The sequence below is a fragment of the Drechmeria coniospora genome, chromosome 01 (assembly GCF_001625195.1).
Source record: "Drechmeria coniospora strain ARSEF 6962 chromosome 01, whole genome shotgun sequence".
Taxonomy (NCBI): domain Eukaryota; kingdom Fungi; phylum Ascomycota; class Sordariomycetes; order Hypocreales; family Ophiocordycipitaceae; genus Drechmeria; species Drechmeria coniospora.
The window spans coordinates 9096094-9112273 of NC_054389.1; the positions used below are offsets into that span (position 1 = coordinate 9096094).

General features: G+C 57.3%; 4 protein-coding genes across 4 annotated transcripts; 2 read left to right on the plus strand and 2 right to left on the minus strand.

The window, feature by feature from the left end:
- Window positions 1-217: 217 nt before the first annotated feature.
- Window positions 218-3342, minus strand: DCS_02406 (putative aimless RasGEF; the record flags this gene model as incomplete). The annotated part of the gene is made up of 6 exons (XM_040799733.1): window positions 218-304; window positions 367-1828; window positions 1891-2086; window positions 2165-2374; window positions 2441-2765; window positions 2908-3342. The coding sequence occupies 6 exons, from the start codon at window positions 3340-3342 to the stop codon at window positions 218-220; spliced, it is 2715 nt and encodes a 904-aa protein (XP_040660616.1).
- A 2655-nt stretch (window positions 3343-5997) lies between these two features.
- On the plus strand, window positions 5998-7083 carry DCS_02407 (uncharacterized protein; the record flags this gene model as incomplete). The annotated part of the gene is made up of 1 exon (XM_040799734.1): window positions 5998-7083. One exon carries the CDS (start codon window positions 5998-6000, stop codon window positions 7081-7083), a length of 1086 nt encoding a protein of 361 aa, XP_040660617.1.
- A 192-nt stretch (window positions 7084-7275) lies between these two features.
- Window positions 7276-8130, minus strand: DCS_02408 (zinc finger domain-containing protein; the record flags this gene model as incomplete). Its single annotated transcript, XM_040799735.1, has 2 exons — window positions 7276-7795; window positions 7886-8130. The coding sequence occupies 2 exons, from the start codon at window positions 8128-8130 to the stop codon at window positions 7276-7278; spliced, it is 765 nt and encodes a 254-aa protein (XP_040660618.1).
- Window positions 8131-8855: 725 nt separating this feature from the next.
- Window positions 8856-9832, plus strand: DCS_02409 (NifU-like protein; the record flags this gene model as incomplete). Its single annotated transcript, XM_040799736.1, has 2 exons — window positions 8856-9635; window positions 9704-9832. 2 exons carry the CDS (start codon window positions 8856-8858, stop codon window positions 9830-9832), a joined length of 909 nt encoding a protein of 302 aa, XP_040660619.1.
- Window positions 9833-16180: the final 6348 nt, after the last annotated feature.

Genomic DNA, 16180 nt, shown 5'->3' on the forward strand with positions numbered 1-16180 from the left:
CAGGAAGGAGCTGGCTCGTCGTTGCTCCGCATGGAATCGCAAAGAATATCGTTCGGCAGGTGTGCCAACACTCCGCCGCCGTCTACATGAGTCTATCTATCCGTTACAAAACGATTCTCATCTCTCACGTCGTCATAAATACGTGCCTGTACATCATTCATTGACCCAAACGCCGCCGCTCATATCCCTCAAGCCCTTCCTTCATGCACAAGCTTGCTCACTTGGCAGACCATGGAAACTTCTTCTTGCCCCCGTCGACCACACCTGAGCTGCTTTCCAACGATAGGCTTCTCTGGTATATTTCCTGCGAATAGAAAAATCGATCAGCATACGTACACGGCAGTTCGAGGCTCCGCGAACGCTTACCTCCTCGTCCGTGGGCATGCGGCACCCCAGGATGAGATCTCGGGCCGTGTCCAGCTTGACCAGGTTCGGATACGCCGTTCCCTGGCTCTTCATCATCGGGAGTAAGACTTCGCCGAGCACCTCAAACTTCCTCCAGTTGATGCGGTCGCCGTCGGGGCCCACAAACGTCTTGCTACCCTCCTCGGCCGACACAAGATCTCGGCGATGCAGAGGCATGAAGGGTATCCGCGGCAACGGCGAGTTCTCCCAAGCCAGCCGGTAGGCAAAATGACTCTTTTGCGTGCCCATCAGGAGCTGGGTCCGTGCGAATCGCTTCTGGACATCGATGGAGACCAACGACCGTGTTTGGGCGAGTCGATGGATGGCCGAGCCGTTGAGCCCGGCCAAGATTGCCGCGAGGCCGTTGTAGTTGTTCAACTGCCGCAGCTTAAGGGCAATGTTCATGAACTTCTCGAGCATCTGCGCCCGGTGCTTTGCCTTGTCTCGCAGCAGGATCATGTTTGCGACCCAATTGGCGATGTGGTTGAAGTGGCTGATCATGCGATTCACATTCCGTAAACTGTTGCACTTTCCCTTCTGCGCCGCCGATAGGCTGACGTGACGCACGAAGTCGCGGATTCGAATGGAGGAGAACATGATCCAGTCGATTCGGGTGAGCTCGTCGGCGATGTCGTCGTCGGGTATGTCCATGAAGATATGGAAACGGTTCTTGTTCATCGGCAGGTGATCGGTCGGCTCGAGAAGGGCGGCCTCTCTGTCATAATCCTCGTACGAGCTGAACCTCGATGGTCCGCTCATGCTACCAACGCTCCCTCTACTGTGGGCCGAGGCCTCCGTGCTGTTGGACGGTCTGCGATTGGCTTCGTCGATCTGCAGCGTGCTCATGTCGGCTGACAGCTCCGACATGTCCTTGGAGAGGATCTTGCTGGTGATCTCATCGTCGGCATCGTCGGAGATTGCCCAGCCGGTATCGTCATCCACGTTGACGTTGAACTGAAGATTCCGGCGCATCTGCTGGGCCGCGACGGAAAAGACGGGTTCCGTCGAGAGGTGGGTGATGAAATCATCCAAGTTCTGCCTTGTCTTCGGCCGAGCAAAGTCGCCGGGGTAGAGCGACACCCATTTCGCAACGACCTCGATGATCCTCAGTTGAGTGGCCGTTTTGGTGAGGTAGTGGGCCGACTTGTCGTCGCGAACACGATCCAACCGTACGATGATGGCGGCGAAGAGCTCGCCGGGCGCGGCAAACTTTCGGTACAGGCAGAGAAATACGTCGGAGAAGTTGCTGTCTGCTTTCGACAACCGCAGCGCAAGCAGCCGGTCGACAAGCTCGTCAAGGCTACAGCCCGGCATGTTGGGTTGCTTCTCCAGGACGGAGTCATCGCCTCTCTGCAATATGGGAATATCATCCGAGTGTCTGCGAGACTCTCCGTCCGACTCGGAGGCAGGCTTGGGGATCCGACTGCCTGAGGAGGAATTAGCAAACGTCGGCGGAGCGCATGAAAGCAGCGCAAAACGGCATACCCGGCATCGGACTCCTCGACGTCTGCCTGCGGTACTGTTCCGACGCTTCCGTGTTGGGAAATCCACGAAAAGTTGAGAATACCGAACTCGCGCGCCTGTGTCTGCTGCCTCGGCTCCGGGATCGGCCGCCGTCGGGATCGGGAGGCTCCAGGTTGGTCGACGATCGCCCTCTTCTTCGCGACATGGCTTGTTCGGCCTCGGCTGGCACATGGTTAGCCCGCCGCTCCTCGACCGGCCGGTGGGGGGGGGAGCAGAGCAGAACAAGGTCGCATACCTCGCCGGTTAGCGACGGCGGTCCTCAAAACATTCAGCAAGCATTCCCGGCTGACATCTGGCGTTTCGACGGACACTTTGTAATTGTCTAGGCATGAATCAAAGAACTCGTGATTCGCCAAAGCGTCGGCGTCAACCTCCCAATCGTCCTCGGGATTGTCGCATTTGCAGGCGACGAGGATGGCGGCGAGATCGGAGTTGTAGAGAGCAGCTGCCGCGGCGGTTAGCGGGTCACCTCGTCCGGTCGCGCTCCTGCGAGGGTTCCGACCAAGCGTACCGACGATGCGGGGAAGTTCAATTATGGAATCTTGGTTCATGACGTCGTACAGGATCAAGGCGGCATCTATTCGCGGCACGATATGGCCGTTGATCTGTTTCGGCCATTGGATCGACTCGGTCGAGCTCGATTCGAAAAAGTCGAGGTCCAGCTCGAGCAGGGTGATCATGTGGGTGGTGTTATCCACCACCATGCGGACGCTCGAGGCACTGGATATCGGGGGTCGGGGCAGGGACAGAACACGCTGGATGAAGGTCGACTTTCCGACGTCCGAGTTGCCGATGACGGCAATGTTGAAACTCTCCATGCTGGGTTGGGAATGGGACTGGCAGAGATGAGGGGTCAATGAATGTCGGGCCAAGGCCGAAGCCACCGGCCACGAGGTGGCGAGGCAGAGGCGGGCGTTGGGATCAGAAGGATCTCGGCAGCTCCCGGCCCTTGCGTACGATGAACGGGTGCTTGCTTACCCAATGCTGCGACGGCCCGATGGTCAATGATTCTCGGTGAGAGGGCGGCCAGCGCTGGCTGTTGCTAGCGTCATCGCTATCATCCGGCTGGTCGGCTGAAGAGCTCTCGACCGACACTTTGACGACGGGGTTCTCGACGAGGGGCGGGTCGAAGCCTTGGAAGAAGGGGTCGTCGACGATGGAGTTGAACGAGTCCCGGTTGTTGGTCGACGTCAGATCGGGCAGTTGCAGGGTCGAGGAGAAAGCGACGGCCGACTGGGGGTCCAGGCTAATTGACTCGATTTCAGACGAGCGCGGGCGGTCGCTGCCGTGGGCCGGTTTGAGGGGTTCGGGTGTCGAAGGAATCGGGATGTCCGGCGGGAGACAGGGTTTATACGCGGAGCTGTTAGGCGCCTTGAAAGCCGCCTTTCGGGCCAAGGCACTGCGCGCTGCCATAATCGCCGACGCGGTCGCGGTCGCGCCGCGAAGGGAAAGGGGTTCGTACGACGGATGGCATATGAATCGCGAAGGAGTTGCAAGATGGAAAAGCCGACGAGCGGCAGAAGCCACGTTGTTTTGGCAAACGAGGCAGCACTTGCCGAGAATAGGTGATGGGAATCTGGCTCTAGTACACGTACACCGAGGTTTCCAGTGTGCGCCAGGCCCGAGCCTACCGAATGGCTGCCCCCTAGGGACTGCATCGGCAAAGTGAGATGGGTACTGTGAAGGAGGGTACTGTGAAGGACTGCACTGCGTACCAAGTACTAGGTACCCAGTACTCTGGACTGCTAGCAAGGTGCCCAGGCAGGTTGGTTTAGGTACGGAGTACTCCGTACAAAGTACAGTATTATTATTACTCCGTACTCACTTGCAGCTCGAAGTAGTGGGTACCTTGGCGCCAGCGTTTCCAACACCTACGGTATTACCACTACAGTACTCCGTACATGTACATGTGCTACGGAGTATTGCGAACACTGCGTGATGTGATGGCCTTGGCTCGCTGGTGGGCAACGAGAAATAGAGGGCAAGGGCGGTCGATTGCCATGGAGCGAGCGAATCAACGGCCATCTCTTGCCTGTTCTCTCTGCAATGTGTAATGGAAAGGCCTAACTGGAGATTGAAGACCTTTGCTTTTCGTTCTTAATGATGTGTCAACCTCAAGTGATGGTGTCAACTCGAGGAGGAGCACTCCGACGACGACGGTCGGGGCGGCGCAGGAAGTGGTAGGTTGTAGGATGATAGGTTAGTGCTGGTACTGTACTTAAGTAGGTGTACTGTACGGAGTACGGAGCACAAGTAATAATAGTTGCACTGTAAGTAAGTACTGTAAGTACTGTAATGTACTGTGCGTAAGTACATGCACCGGAGGTGAAGGTGTAGAAAAAGGTGGGGGAGGGGGGCTAGATGGTGGGCTGTGGGGTAAGGAGGAAACACCTCCACTGATTCGCCGCTCTTTACCCGAATGCGCCACCAGATCGCCAGTGTTCAGAGGCACAATTAAGTGCAGTACATGAACCAGTTTGAGCAAGTACTTATTACTAGGTACGTTCACCTCCGGGTAAGTACGACTACATTACCTCTGCCGTTGATCCGTACTGCGAAAAGTGTATTCGCCGATGGCTGGCCGACGGCTCGCCTATACCTGCTAGCTAGCCGTACTTGTACACATTGCTACAATAGAGCCAACGCGATCTCTGTACCCTCCCTATCCAAAGTCGTCACTTGTGTCATGTGCTAGTACGCACGAGGCGAACTCTGTACTAATGGTACCTGCCAGGTAAGCCTGCCTGCTCGACAGAAGGCTCGCACACTACACTGCAAGTACAGGAACCTCAAGTTGCCCCTCGTTCCCATTGTTCGATGACGTATTCGAGTGCACGGGAACTACTTGTAGTGGTATATAACTACGAAAATGTACGAGTATATGCACATACATGTAGGTGTATACGAGCAGTGCGCAGTAGCAGTATAAAATGAGCACCGCATATACGAGCACTTACAGTACGCGCACTTGAAGGCGAGAACGAACGTAGTTGGACGTACGCCTGGGTGCGGCAACTACATGGATGTGTACGAGAACAATGTAATACTGGACGGTGTGTTGCGGCGTACTGGACGAGTACATATGTGCAAGTACAGCAAGTACAGTACTTACAGCATGCCTTCGCCTACATCTACTGTGAGTACAAGTATAAAGTACTTGCTGCACTCCGTAAGTACTTGGAAGCACCTACAGTACTTATTCCTTGAACGGAGTACGGAGTACTGCAAGTACGATCGATGCCATCATCGTATCAGTGACCAGTGGCCGCCTTCGAGTGGAGCCGGGTGGGCTGTCGAGAACCGCTAAAAATCCCACTGGGTCCGGCGGCTTGCGAACCGGACGGGGGCTACCTGTACGGAGTAGCATCCAGTGGTCATACCACCAATCTATTCCGTTGCCCTTCAGGCTCCCTTGGCTTTCCCCAGATTCGCTGCAGAGGAACATCTCTCTCGCCGGGGTACCTCGCCGTCGCGGGTCCCAGGCCGCACAGAAATCGTAGCACCGGCCACTCCGTACGTAGGCTGTCGTTACTGGACCGGCGTAGGGGCACCTCGGTAGCGAGGAGTATGGAGCGGAATACCACGTACTTGGATGCTACTAGTATTCTCCAACTATTATTACCTGGGCCGTACGGGGTACTGTCGCATACAGGAGTACATGTACTCCGTACACCACACCGACACGAAGGGGCATCCTGTCCCCGCCTCTCCTCCCACTCTCCTCCTCCGAGTTCGTCTCATGAGAAAACACGGCAATCCTCGCGAGCACGGGTGGATTCATTTCGTTACGTCCACGGTCGACCATTCATGCGCGCCTTCTCGGCCTCGACATAGGTCACAAGTGCTGACCGAACTCCCCTGCGGCTCAGAACGAGCCCAGTCGTCAGGGGTCGCTCCGACTCCCCCCCCTCGGCGGCCGACCCGACCATTGGTCGTACTGCGTCAGGAAGACGGCCCCCTCCGTCGTCTTGACTTTCTGATTGGCGTTTTCGGATCCCCCCCTCCAGGTCGTACGCAGCGTCCCTCGTGCGGCACGGCGCATGCGAATCGCGCATTCGGCGGCCCATCATGATCTTCGCTACGAGTTGCCCGGCGGAGCATAGGGCCGGGGCGGACGGCGCCGCGGGACGCCAACACAGACCCGCCAAGGGCACGTCGAGCCAGAAGCCGCAGCCGTTCGACCCGGACGAGCTGACGAGGAGGCTCGTTCCCGTCCTCGAGGCGCAGAGAGCACATTCGGAGAGGAAGAAGCGTGCTCGGGCGGAAGCGGAAAGGAGGGCCAAGGGTAAGACAAGGGACCTGGCGATCAAGGAGAGGATACCGAGCCACTTGGTGCAGGGCCATGGGGCGTCGAGGAAAGGAGCACACGCCACCGGCGCCAAGATGGTATCGGATTCCGCCAAGAGGGACGGCGAGCACGGCCATCCGTCGAGCCATCCGTCGAGCCATCCGTCGAGCCATCCGTATGTTCCACAGGTGGCCGCCGCCCAGTTCAGGCGAACGACGAGCCTCGAGGGCGGCCTGTCGGAGAGACCTCACGGCCACACGCTGCCCAAGGGCGCGGCGAGATCCCTGCGAGATGACGGCGGGGCGAATCGCAGACCGCCGGGCACGAAGCGAGATGGTGAGCCCTCGTCGCGGCCGTCCCACGAGCGCCATCACGGACGCGACCAGTTCCCGCCCACCTCTACTCTCGGACCGACGGCCGAGGTCGATGAGAAGCCGGCCGGCCTCTCGTACCGGCATACCTTCGAGACGCACGTCAAGGGTAAAGCACAGGACGGAAGGGCCGTCAGGCGGAGGAGCACGGGCAACATCCTTCGCAGATTGGACCATCCACCGATAGGCTCGTCGGAGACGCCGGCTGGTCTAGTTCCTATCGAGAGGCGAGACAGCCAGGAGCACATCAAAAGTCCTCTTGAGCATCAGCGCGTCGATTGGACGCAGAGCGACGAGGCTCAAGCCCAAGCAAGCTCCATGGCCGCCGCGCCACCGGACCCCTTGCGAAAGCATGACGCGAGATGGACGCTGCGGGACCGGCTCGGCAGCTTCACCAAGCACGGCAAGCACGTCAAGACTCCGAGCAAGGATCAGGGCGTGGCGGGCATGTCAAAATCGCCCGTCGCCGGCTTCCTGGCGCGATTCAAGCGTTAGCTGCCGGCCCGTGGCGCGTCCATCGTCCGCGTTCCTTACCTCGGAAGCGTCGGTCGGTGATGCATAATAATCATACTCGTACAGTGGTCGCGCACGAGTGCGGGCGCGACGGGCGCGCTGCTCCTGAAATTGAATGAAAGATGCCCTCTCGCCACGTGGAATACGTCGTTGCTGGCCGTCCTTGTCCGCTCTTCATCGTCGTGCCTGCTCGTCGTCCATGAGCTGTTGGATCACGTCCATGTCTTGCTGGGCAAACTGCTTCTGCAGCATTTCGTTCGCCTTGTTCTCCTCGTCCGCGTTGAGGAGCATCAGCACGAGCAGACAGTACTCCCGGATACCCTCGCCCGCGTCCCCGGGAAGGAGGCGGGCGCGGCGGAGGGCGGCCTTGCCCCTCCCGATTCCCTTGTCGCGGTTCCAGTCGGTCTGCTGTCTCGGGACACCCTGCATGAGGGAGGCCGGGATCTGCTTGCTGACGTCTTCTGGCGGAGGGAGCGTCGTGGCGTGTATGTCGAGCAATTGTTGGGGCAGGTTGGGGTATTTGCGAAACAGCCACGTCAGCTTTTCCGAGTTTTCGAGCGCTCGGAACGGGTTGGGCGGTCCCGTCGGCTTCTCGGTGAGGTTATCCGGAGGCTCGGTACTGTGTTGGGGTCGGTTCTCATCTGAGTCAGGCGGGTGGTCTTTGAGATGGGTCTTGTTGCACGGAATGGAGCAGCTAGGAGCGACGTCAGCCACCAGCCAGGCCAAATGCATTGACGCCTTCACGGAGAGTCGAAAGGAGCTCGACCTGACGGGGGCGACGTACTAAGGTAGATAGCAACGAGAGCACTTGTACTTGGACGGGACTGCCTCGCACACGCCGCACAGCGTGGGTCCCTTCTTGTTCGCCGCACCGGCTTCGCCATCGTCCAGCTCAGGCATGCTCATGCTCTGCCCCTCCCGATTCTCCGGCTTGTCGTCCATCACAGCTGCATTTTGCTGCGCCGCTGGCTCCGTCTCGGTCCTGCCGTCGGTGGTAAGGCGTGGTTGGTCCGGCAGCTGCTCTTGCATGGCCTGCGGGTCCCGGACAGCCGGGGCGAGGCTTCGGCTGGGGCGGCGGTGGTGATGATGGGCGAGGGTAGTATTCGTAGCCGTTGGTGCACAAGTCGGTCGCGGTCGCGTTGTCAGACCAAGGTGGAAAAATTCACCCGCTGCGGGCCGTTGGTGAATGTCCAGCGGGCCAGGGCAGCGATCGAAAATGCAAGTGAGCTCCCCACCTCAGCGCCCCTCCCCGTTGCATCATCGCTCAGACATTACTAATGCACTCGGCAAAAATAGGACGGCAACTAATAATATTAATTACAGTACGGAGTACGGAGTACATGCTGAGTATTTGCTGTAGCGGTACGGAGTACTCTGTACAGTAATTACTGTACTTACAGTACTGTGCAGTACTCCGTAAGTACAAGACAGTACAGTACGAGCACGAGTACTGTCCACTACTGTACTGTAAGTACTGCAAGTACAAGTACGGAGTACAGTAAGTACCTGTTAATTTACCGTTGCTTAGTATTATTAGTACTCCGTAATACTCCGTAACCACTTAAGCAGTGTCGAAAGGTACTTACAAAGCACCGTACTGTACTAACGTCGGCCGTCCGAGTGTTGCAGCGCCACTTCCCCAGAAGCACTTTTGACATGACTTTTTCGTTCTTGCGGATTTCCCCCTACCGCCCCCCTGCCGAGCTTGCCCCAGCCCTCACTCGAGTCCTCGAAACTTCGGGGCCACATCCATGATGGCTTCCAGAGCGCCAGGGTTTCTGGTGCGTGCGTTGGCTAGGCCGCTGGCCGACTCTCCGATGCGCGCGGCACCGCCATGTTCTCGCCACCTCAGCACGCAGTCACGGCGACAATCCGGAGCCGTCACCGTCCCGTTCCTCCCGCGACCGTCCACGCAAAGGCGGCGGCCGAGGCTGGCTCCGAGCTTCATCGGCGGCGGCGCGCGCACAATCTTCATCCAGACGGAGAGCACGCCCAACGCGGACGCGCTCAAGTTCCTCCCCAACAGCCGCGTGGTGCCGGCCGAGATCGGCACGCCTTTCCTCGAATACCTCAGCCCGCGGTCGACCATCTCGCCGCCGCACCCGTCTCCGCTCGCGGCCAAGCTCATGAACATCGACGGCGTCACCTCCGTCTTCTACGGCGCCGACTTCATCACCATCACAAAGGCCGGCGACGCCAACTGGGCACACATCCGACCAGAGGTCTTTGCGCTCATCACCGAGGCCGTCACCTCGGGCGAGGCCATCGTCAACGTGGTGGAGCGAAAGGAGGGCGAGGCGGAGGGCGAGGAGGACAGCTTGGCCTACAACGAGGACGACAGCGAGGTCGTCGGCATGATCAAGGAGCTGCTCGAGACGAGGATCCGGCCGGCGATCCAGGAGGATGGCGGCGACATCGAGTTCCGCGGCTTCGACGACGGTTACGTCAAGCTCAAGCTCCGCGGAGCCTGCCGGACGTGCGACTCGAGCACGGTGACGTTGAAGAATGGCATAGAAGGCATGCTGATGCACTACGTGAGTCCACCCACGACGCACACTTTTTTTCCACCATTTTCTTGCTCCCTCGCTCACCTCCCATCCAGATTGAGGAAGTCAAGGGTGTCGAGCAGATACTCGACCAAGAGGAGGAAATTTCTCTCAACGAGTTTGCCAAGTTTGAGGAGAAGCTGAAGCAGCAAAAGATGGCGCAGCCGTCACCGGCGTCGGCGTGATGGGTTACGAAGCCGAGAGCAAGAAGAACCAGTTTCATCCTGTACACTAATCATGACGTTTCTGCCTTGTCTTACATCGTTACTGGTCGAGACTGGAAGAATGAATGATGCCCCGGAATGCTGGGTTGAAGTGGCCCCATTTCCTAGCCTTTGCTCCGATCGTTCGTGTCCTCTGGCTCGGCTCATGGATCGTCAATTCACACGAGGTTCATGGCGTTGGTGGGTAGGCCGTTTGGTTGGGAAGAACGGATGTATCCGATGTGGCGGTGTTTAACCTCCACGCTTGTCCGTGGCGCGGGGTCGCAACGTGCGGACCAAGAAAGAAAATAGCAGCAATCGATTCTTGGCCCCTCGAGGTCGTTGAGTCTTGCGGTAGTTGATAGGAGTCACCACAAGCTTTAGGGGCGACATGATTTTCACTCCCCAAGTATGCTCGACCAGTGCGGCTCGCTCATACAGCATTGTTCTCCGGAGTTGGGCGAATAAGCCATGTCTTCTCCGATGCCGCAGCGGATGGGCACGACAGGGGGAGTAGTTACGGAGCACTTGATATCAAGTTGGTTGAAACCGATATCGCAACGAGCCTTGTCCGAGTCCTTCTCGTCGAACGGCACGGCCCTAGTAACGGTCAACGTTTCACCCCAATTTCGGTTGCCCTTCTGCTTTTCTCCGCTGGCGGCCAAGTACCTAGCAGTACCGCGTAGGAGTGCGCACGTACCGCGGACATTGGCATCGCCCTTGTCTTTCCGAGATGGTCAATACGTGCGGGTGGTCGGCACGATCGGAAAATAGTTAAAATATTAGACTTGTGCTCAGTCATGTTCAAGTCGACGGCTCAGACCCGTCGGCCATGTTTCCATCTGTGGATGACATGGGCACGCTCGAGTGCCCGGCCCAGGCGACATGCACACGGATGTCGTGCGTCACGGTCAACAGGCACTTGTCCCACTGGCCGTCCACCCGCAAGTAAGTGCATGCGGCACCAGGTGCGTACTTGGCTTGATTGCCGCTAGGTTGCAGAAGCAATTTGGACGGTCGGTAGTGCAGGTGACTCAAAGCCACATCGTGGCCGAGGCGTTCTAGAGCACCGCGGACCAGGGAATGAATCGGTTGGCCAATTGCGGGATGGCGAGGTGTTGGCCAGTGATGGTGGAATTAATCCGTCGGTGGACGTTGGCCAGCAGTGACTTGCATGTGCTCACCGCACACCACCATGCTGGGTGTTGTTGAACTTTGCTGCGAGGGCGAAGGGGAGGGAGGAGGCTCCGAGTAGAAGGCGTGCCTAGCACTAGGTAAAGGCAGTATCGGTCACTTCGGCGCTCAGATGGTGCGAGAAGCACTGTCAAGTACAAGCACTTTACCGATGCATTCGTGTGGAGCGGACACGTGACGGTGACGGTGACGGTGACGGGCATTGTACACGGTTGAGCAGACCAAGGAGTATTTGAACAGCATGGCCGTTCGTCAGCGACTCGTTCGCAGCTCGTCGGGCAGCTGTCTGCGTCTCGGCTCGCCACTGGCTTGAAGGAGACGCGGGTTGCCTTCACTCTCGTGCTCGATCAGGGACGGGGCTCTTGCAGGCGGCCTGTCCTGGAGAAGGATTCGTTCCGCAGTTGGAACTGCAGCCAAAACCGCTAGCGAATAGAACGTTCACTGGAGGTCGGTCGGTTCGCATGCTTCTTGCCACAGGCTAGCAGGTTCGGTGCGGACTGCCACGGGTTGCCCGGGGGGGCACGGTAGCATGGTGCTGGCTGCTGTGGCGTGATGTTCTGCTTGAACTTGGATCGTTGCTGGGGGACCAAGGAACAACTCGGAGAAGGTCCCCGTCACGATGACGACACAGACATGCGCGCAAGCCCACCGATTCAGGCGGCAGGCAGCCCACAGGGTAAGGGTATTGAGCACTGGGCGCTGGGCTGGTGGAGCGAACGCTGGGTGGCCCTTGTGCCTTTTTATTTCGCTTCGTGGCGTTGCCATAAGCACAGTTTGTGTAGGGCCTCCTGCTGGCTTATTAGAGGACTTGTGCCCAACTTGGCAGTATCATCAGCCTCGCGTCGTTTATGCACAAGGATGAACTCAAGCACAGATGTACAGCTCAAGGCATTGACTCCGGATCTAGTGCACCTGCCATTCGAGGAGAGGAACCTATTCGTGCCAGGGAATACTATTTCCTATTTCCTAGTGGTTGGTCATCAAGTCGACTCCGCACAGTACGGTGCCTTTCTCCGCAGCTGGAACTGAACCCTGTATGCACGGCCCATACGTACAACGTACGTATGCATTGTGTCAGTGTATTTGTATTGGGTCAGTGGTATACATGTAGATCGCGTCAACCGTCATCTTGTGCACTCAGCCCAAAGTACTGGCAGGTGCTCGTATGGTACAATGCGGGTCAAGGTCGATGCAAAGGATGACGTTATGCAAACGTCACGTACGGCGTACAGTACGCATACCTGAACTTGCCTGTGTCACTAATTACCAGCAAGGCGACAGCAGCCTGCGATGAATCGGTAGCGACTGGCTTGTAGTGTCCGTGGCCTGCGACGGCCAGGTAATATAGTGGGTTGGCAAAAGTGTCGATTCACTTTGTAGTAGTAGCTCTACCAAAATTGAACCGTCACTTTGTCAAGTATTTCCTTGGAACAAGTTCTCTTGCCGAAGCTAGCAGGGGCGAGCCGGAGGGCATGCACGCACGAGTACGGAGTGCACCAACCGTACTGAATTGTACGGGTGGATGTACAGAGTACTTACATGCCCATGGTCCGTAAGATGTCGGATGCTGTCTGGCCGAATGGCGGGTACCGTGTCCTGCATTTCATCGGCCGTACGTGCTGGATTGCTTCCGTGAAGCCAAAACTGATACATCGACGCACATGTTAGACAGCCAACGGAAAGGCCAGAAGTTCTTGGGAACCCGTCAGCCCGTGTCGCCGCCGACGTCGACGCAGACGAGAATCGGCCTTAGCAGGTGGGTGACAGCCAAAGGCAGTCGAAGCATACCCAACCCAAACCAACAGAGCGACTTGACTTTTGAGCACCAACGATGCGTACATGTACATACACCATAGATGCTGGTATATAGTAGTAGGCGGTAGAAGGAGACATGCTGCTTGTATGCAGTGCAGGTGTCCGAACCAAGATATTGCAGATCAACGGCGTGTGGTTCAGGACTCCGTGCTCCATGTCTGCTGGCCCACGGCCCGTGCGATGGTGGCTCCAAGTCGTCAACACGCAACCTGCATCGCCTGCGAATGTCCGGCGACGGAGTTTTCGCAGGGCAAATCTCCGTCCCGTGGGCGGTCAAGGAGAAATGGCGCATCGTCTCTTCTTTCGAGTTGCTTTTGTGCATACACGTGTGCAGTTTGACCTGCCTAGTACGGCTCTTGTCGACCATCAAAATCTACGGTACGGCGGGCGTGCTGAATGTGTGTACGGAGTAGTAAAGTATGGGGTAATACTGTACATGTCCGGAGTACCTGCGGAGTACTCCCATCTTGCTATTGCGCATGCATGGTACTCCGTACGGAGTACTAAGCTAGGTACCTATCCTGAAACGCTCACAGGCGGCTAGCCGACGAGGTGGAGGTACCCCAGAACCTCCAGGGGGGCTCTAGCTCGATTTTCGTGGCGGCCAGGGGCGCTCCCCTAGTTGCAGTCTTTGTACCTATGGTATGGTGGCAGGGGCGTGAACTTCCGGGCCAGTGTCCGCAGGTGGACCAGCCGCAACCTGCGGGCGACCTGGAACAATTCCCTGTCATCTCCACCGCATTACCTCAACTGCGAGTGCAGGCTTGCATGTACATATTTGTTGGTACGACCGAGGACAATGCTCCGCGCTGCAACGTGCATGTACAGGTGAAGATGAGCGTAGGACAACATACACTCCGTATTGCGCCTGGAGTTAGGTAATGTGCTGGCCAACATGCATGCAGTAGTTGCACATGTACTGTACATTATTATACTTGTGCTTTGTATGCTGGCACTTGCTTGTACATCCACACGTGGAGTGGATGAGCATCGATACGAGCACGAGCTCGCTGCTCCCAAGTTCTCCACGACCAACCTATCGGAGAGTATACTCCACAACGGGTGGACGGGAGATCGAGCCCTGGCGGCCCACGGTCAGCAGCCGAGGGGTGCGGCCCCGTGATCTTGGAATGTACTTACTCTCCCTCTGTTCGGAGTGCTCGTTCTCGTACGATGGATGCTAGCAACGCAAACTGTACGGAGCACTCCGTACTGTCGCGGCGCTTCTACCATGCATGGAGCGCAATCAGTGCCGTGCTGCATGAGAATCGCCGTGGACTCCCGCACAAATGGGCCGTTGCCCCACGGCCGTCTCCCTTTGCCAGCTTCGCGTGCTGTACTTAGAACGCTGAGGCGAGGCAAACGCCGGCGCTGTAACAAGATGTTTTAGTTGCCCCCCCCCCCCCCCCCCGACACATTCCTTCGTCGCTGTTCCTTCTCCCGTGGGCGCACACATCAGGTACTACAGGTGCCTAGTACAGGTACACACATGCACGGAGTGTCCGTACAGCACACGACATCATCCGTGGTTGGAGGAGTCCCGTCTTGTACGGAGTACATGCACAGCACTTTCGCGCTTGCATTGGCATGTCACACCTGTACTTGGGGCAATCACCTTATTTGACGTACTTCCCACCCCGCATTCTCCTGCTCGTGTCTTTCCCGCATGTCGCAATCTCGTACGGGGCAAATCGTACAATTACGTATCGAGCATCCCTACAGGTACTTCTTCGTACATGTGCATTTATTGAACCCATCTTTGTACCTGGTCGTTGTGCTGTTTCGTTTCGTCCTCGCCCCGAACCTAGCCAAGGACTTGAAAGTGAAAGCCATGTACGGAGTAATATTCCCTACTGTGCTACACTTGCACTTGGGTCGGTCTTGCTCCAGCCATTGCAACCGGCCAGCCCTCTGTTGGTCTGCCTTCATCGCAGAGGGAAACCTACGAGGGATGCCAAGCGCTTCTCCGCGACCGAGTACGACGCAGCACTTCCCTGCGCTTGCATTCTTGTTGTCCAGTATCGACCGGCCGGCTTCCCAAGGCTTGCCGTTGCGACCATCCCCATCGGCCGAACAAGGGGCTGGACGGGGCTCGTATCTGTAGTGGTACGTTCCTGGACGATGCTGCACAGTACAGGGACTTCGAACGGTGGTGCGCGCCAATCGTATCACCCATTTTTCCCCAGGACCCTGACTTGGGCCATTTACTTTTCCTTCCGTCTTTACCGAGTTGGTAGATAAAGCTAAGGGTTGCTCACTGTGCGTTTGGCAAACCGTGACCCTCCCCGCTCACCACTCCGGTTTCCTTGTCCCTTCTACGGGGCATAGTAGGAAATCCAAGTGCGTTCCAAAACCGCCTCGTGGGCCGTCTCACCTCACTGCATCCTAGACTGCAGGAGCTCGCATGTCGTAGGGTCGCCACCCCAAAAGCGACCAAGGTTGGTATGGTACCTGTACCGTGTATCGGTACTAGTGTACATGTACTGTACCGGTGTACGTACACGCAAGCTGTACTTGGAAGGGAGCACTCCCGTAGGTACCTGGTACCTATTGGTACCTCAGTCCGTCTCAACGCCATTTGGAGCAGATACAAGTAAGTACTTCAGTAATACCTCCTGGTTCCCGCACAGGCTTCGGCAAGGAACCTAGGTAAGTACTGTAGGTACCTAAGTAGGTACCTAACTAATATTAGTGCCTCACGGGTTTCTGTGGTGTGTTGACCGATTTGACTGATGTACTGTAGTTGTACTGTACCTACCTGGCCGTGTCGGCCGCCGTCATCTGCCTCGGATCGATCCACCACCTAGGTACCCAGGTACCTGCCTCAATCCCACCTCCTGCTAGCACAAGTAAGTACATGTACTTGTACGAACGGAAGTGTCACTCCGTACTCCGAGCTAACCTACTGGGTACCGTCTAACCTACTAAGTAGGTACCGTGCGTGCTACCTTTGTCGTGCTGTTAATAGTGGTATTGACACCTTGGTACTCCGTACTTGCTTGTACCTTCCCGTGTGTCGCAGCAAGCTCCTACTGGGGACTACCTTTCTCGCACCCTAGAGGATGGTACCGGTACGGAACGTCAAGTACCTCTCGTTGGTCCGTAACCTCGTCGCGGGTGCGCGCCACCTCCAAGGTACTCGTGCTTGTTGCTCGGCTTTGTACCCGTACTCCTGCGCATGTACATGCTAGTACAACGTCACTAGTACGGAGGTGTAGACACTTTGCTTCCACTGCATGCTCTTCTCTATTCGCAAGCCGCACCGCACCTCACCTCACTTGCTCCTGCTGGGAAACGCCGCCAGTAGCCCAGACCAAGCAC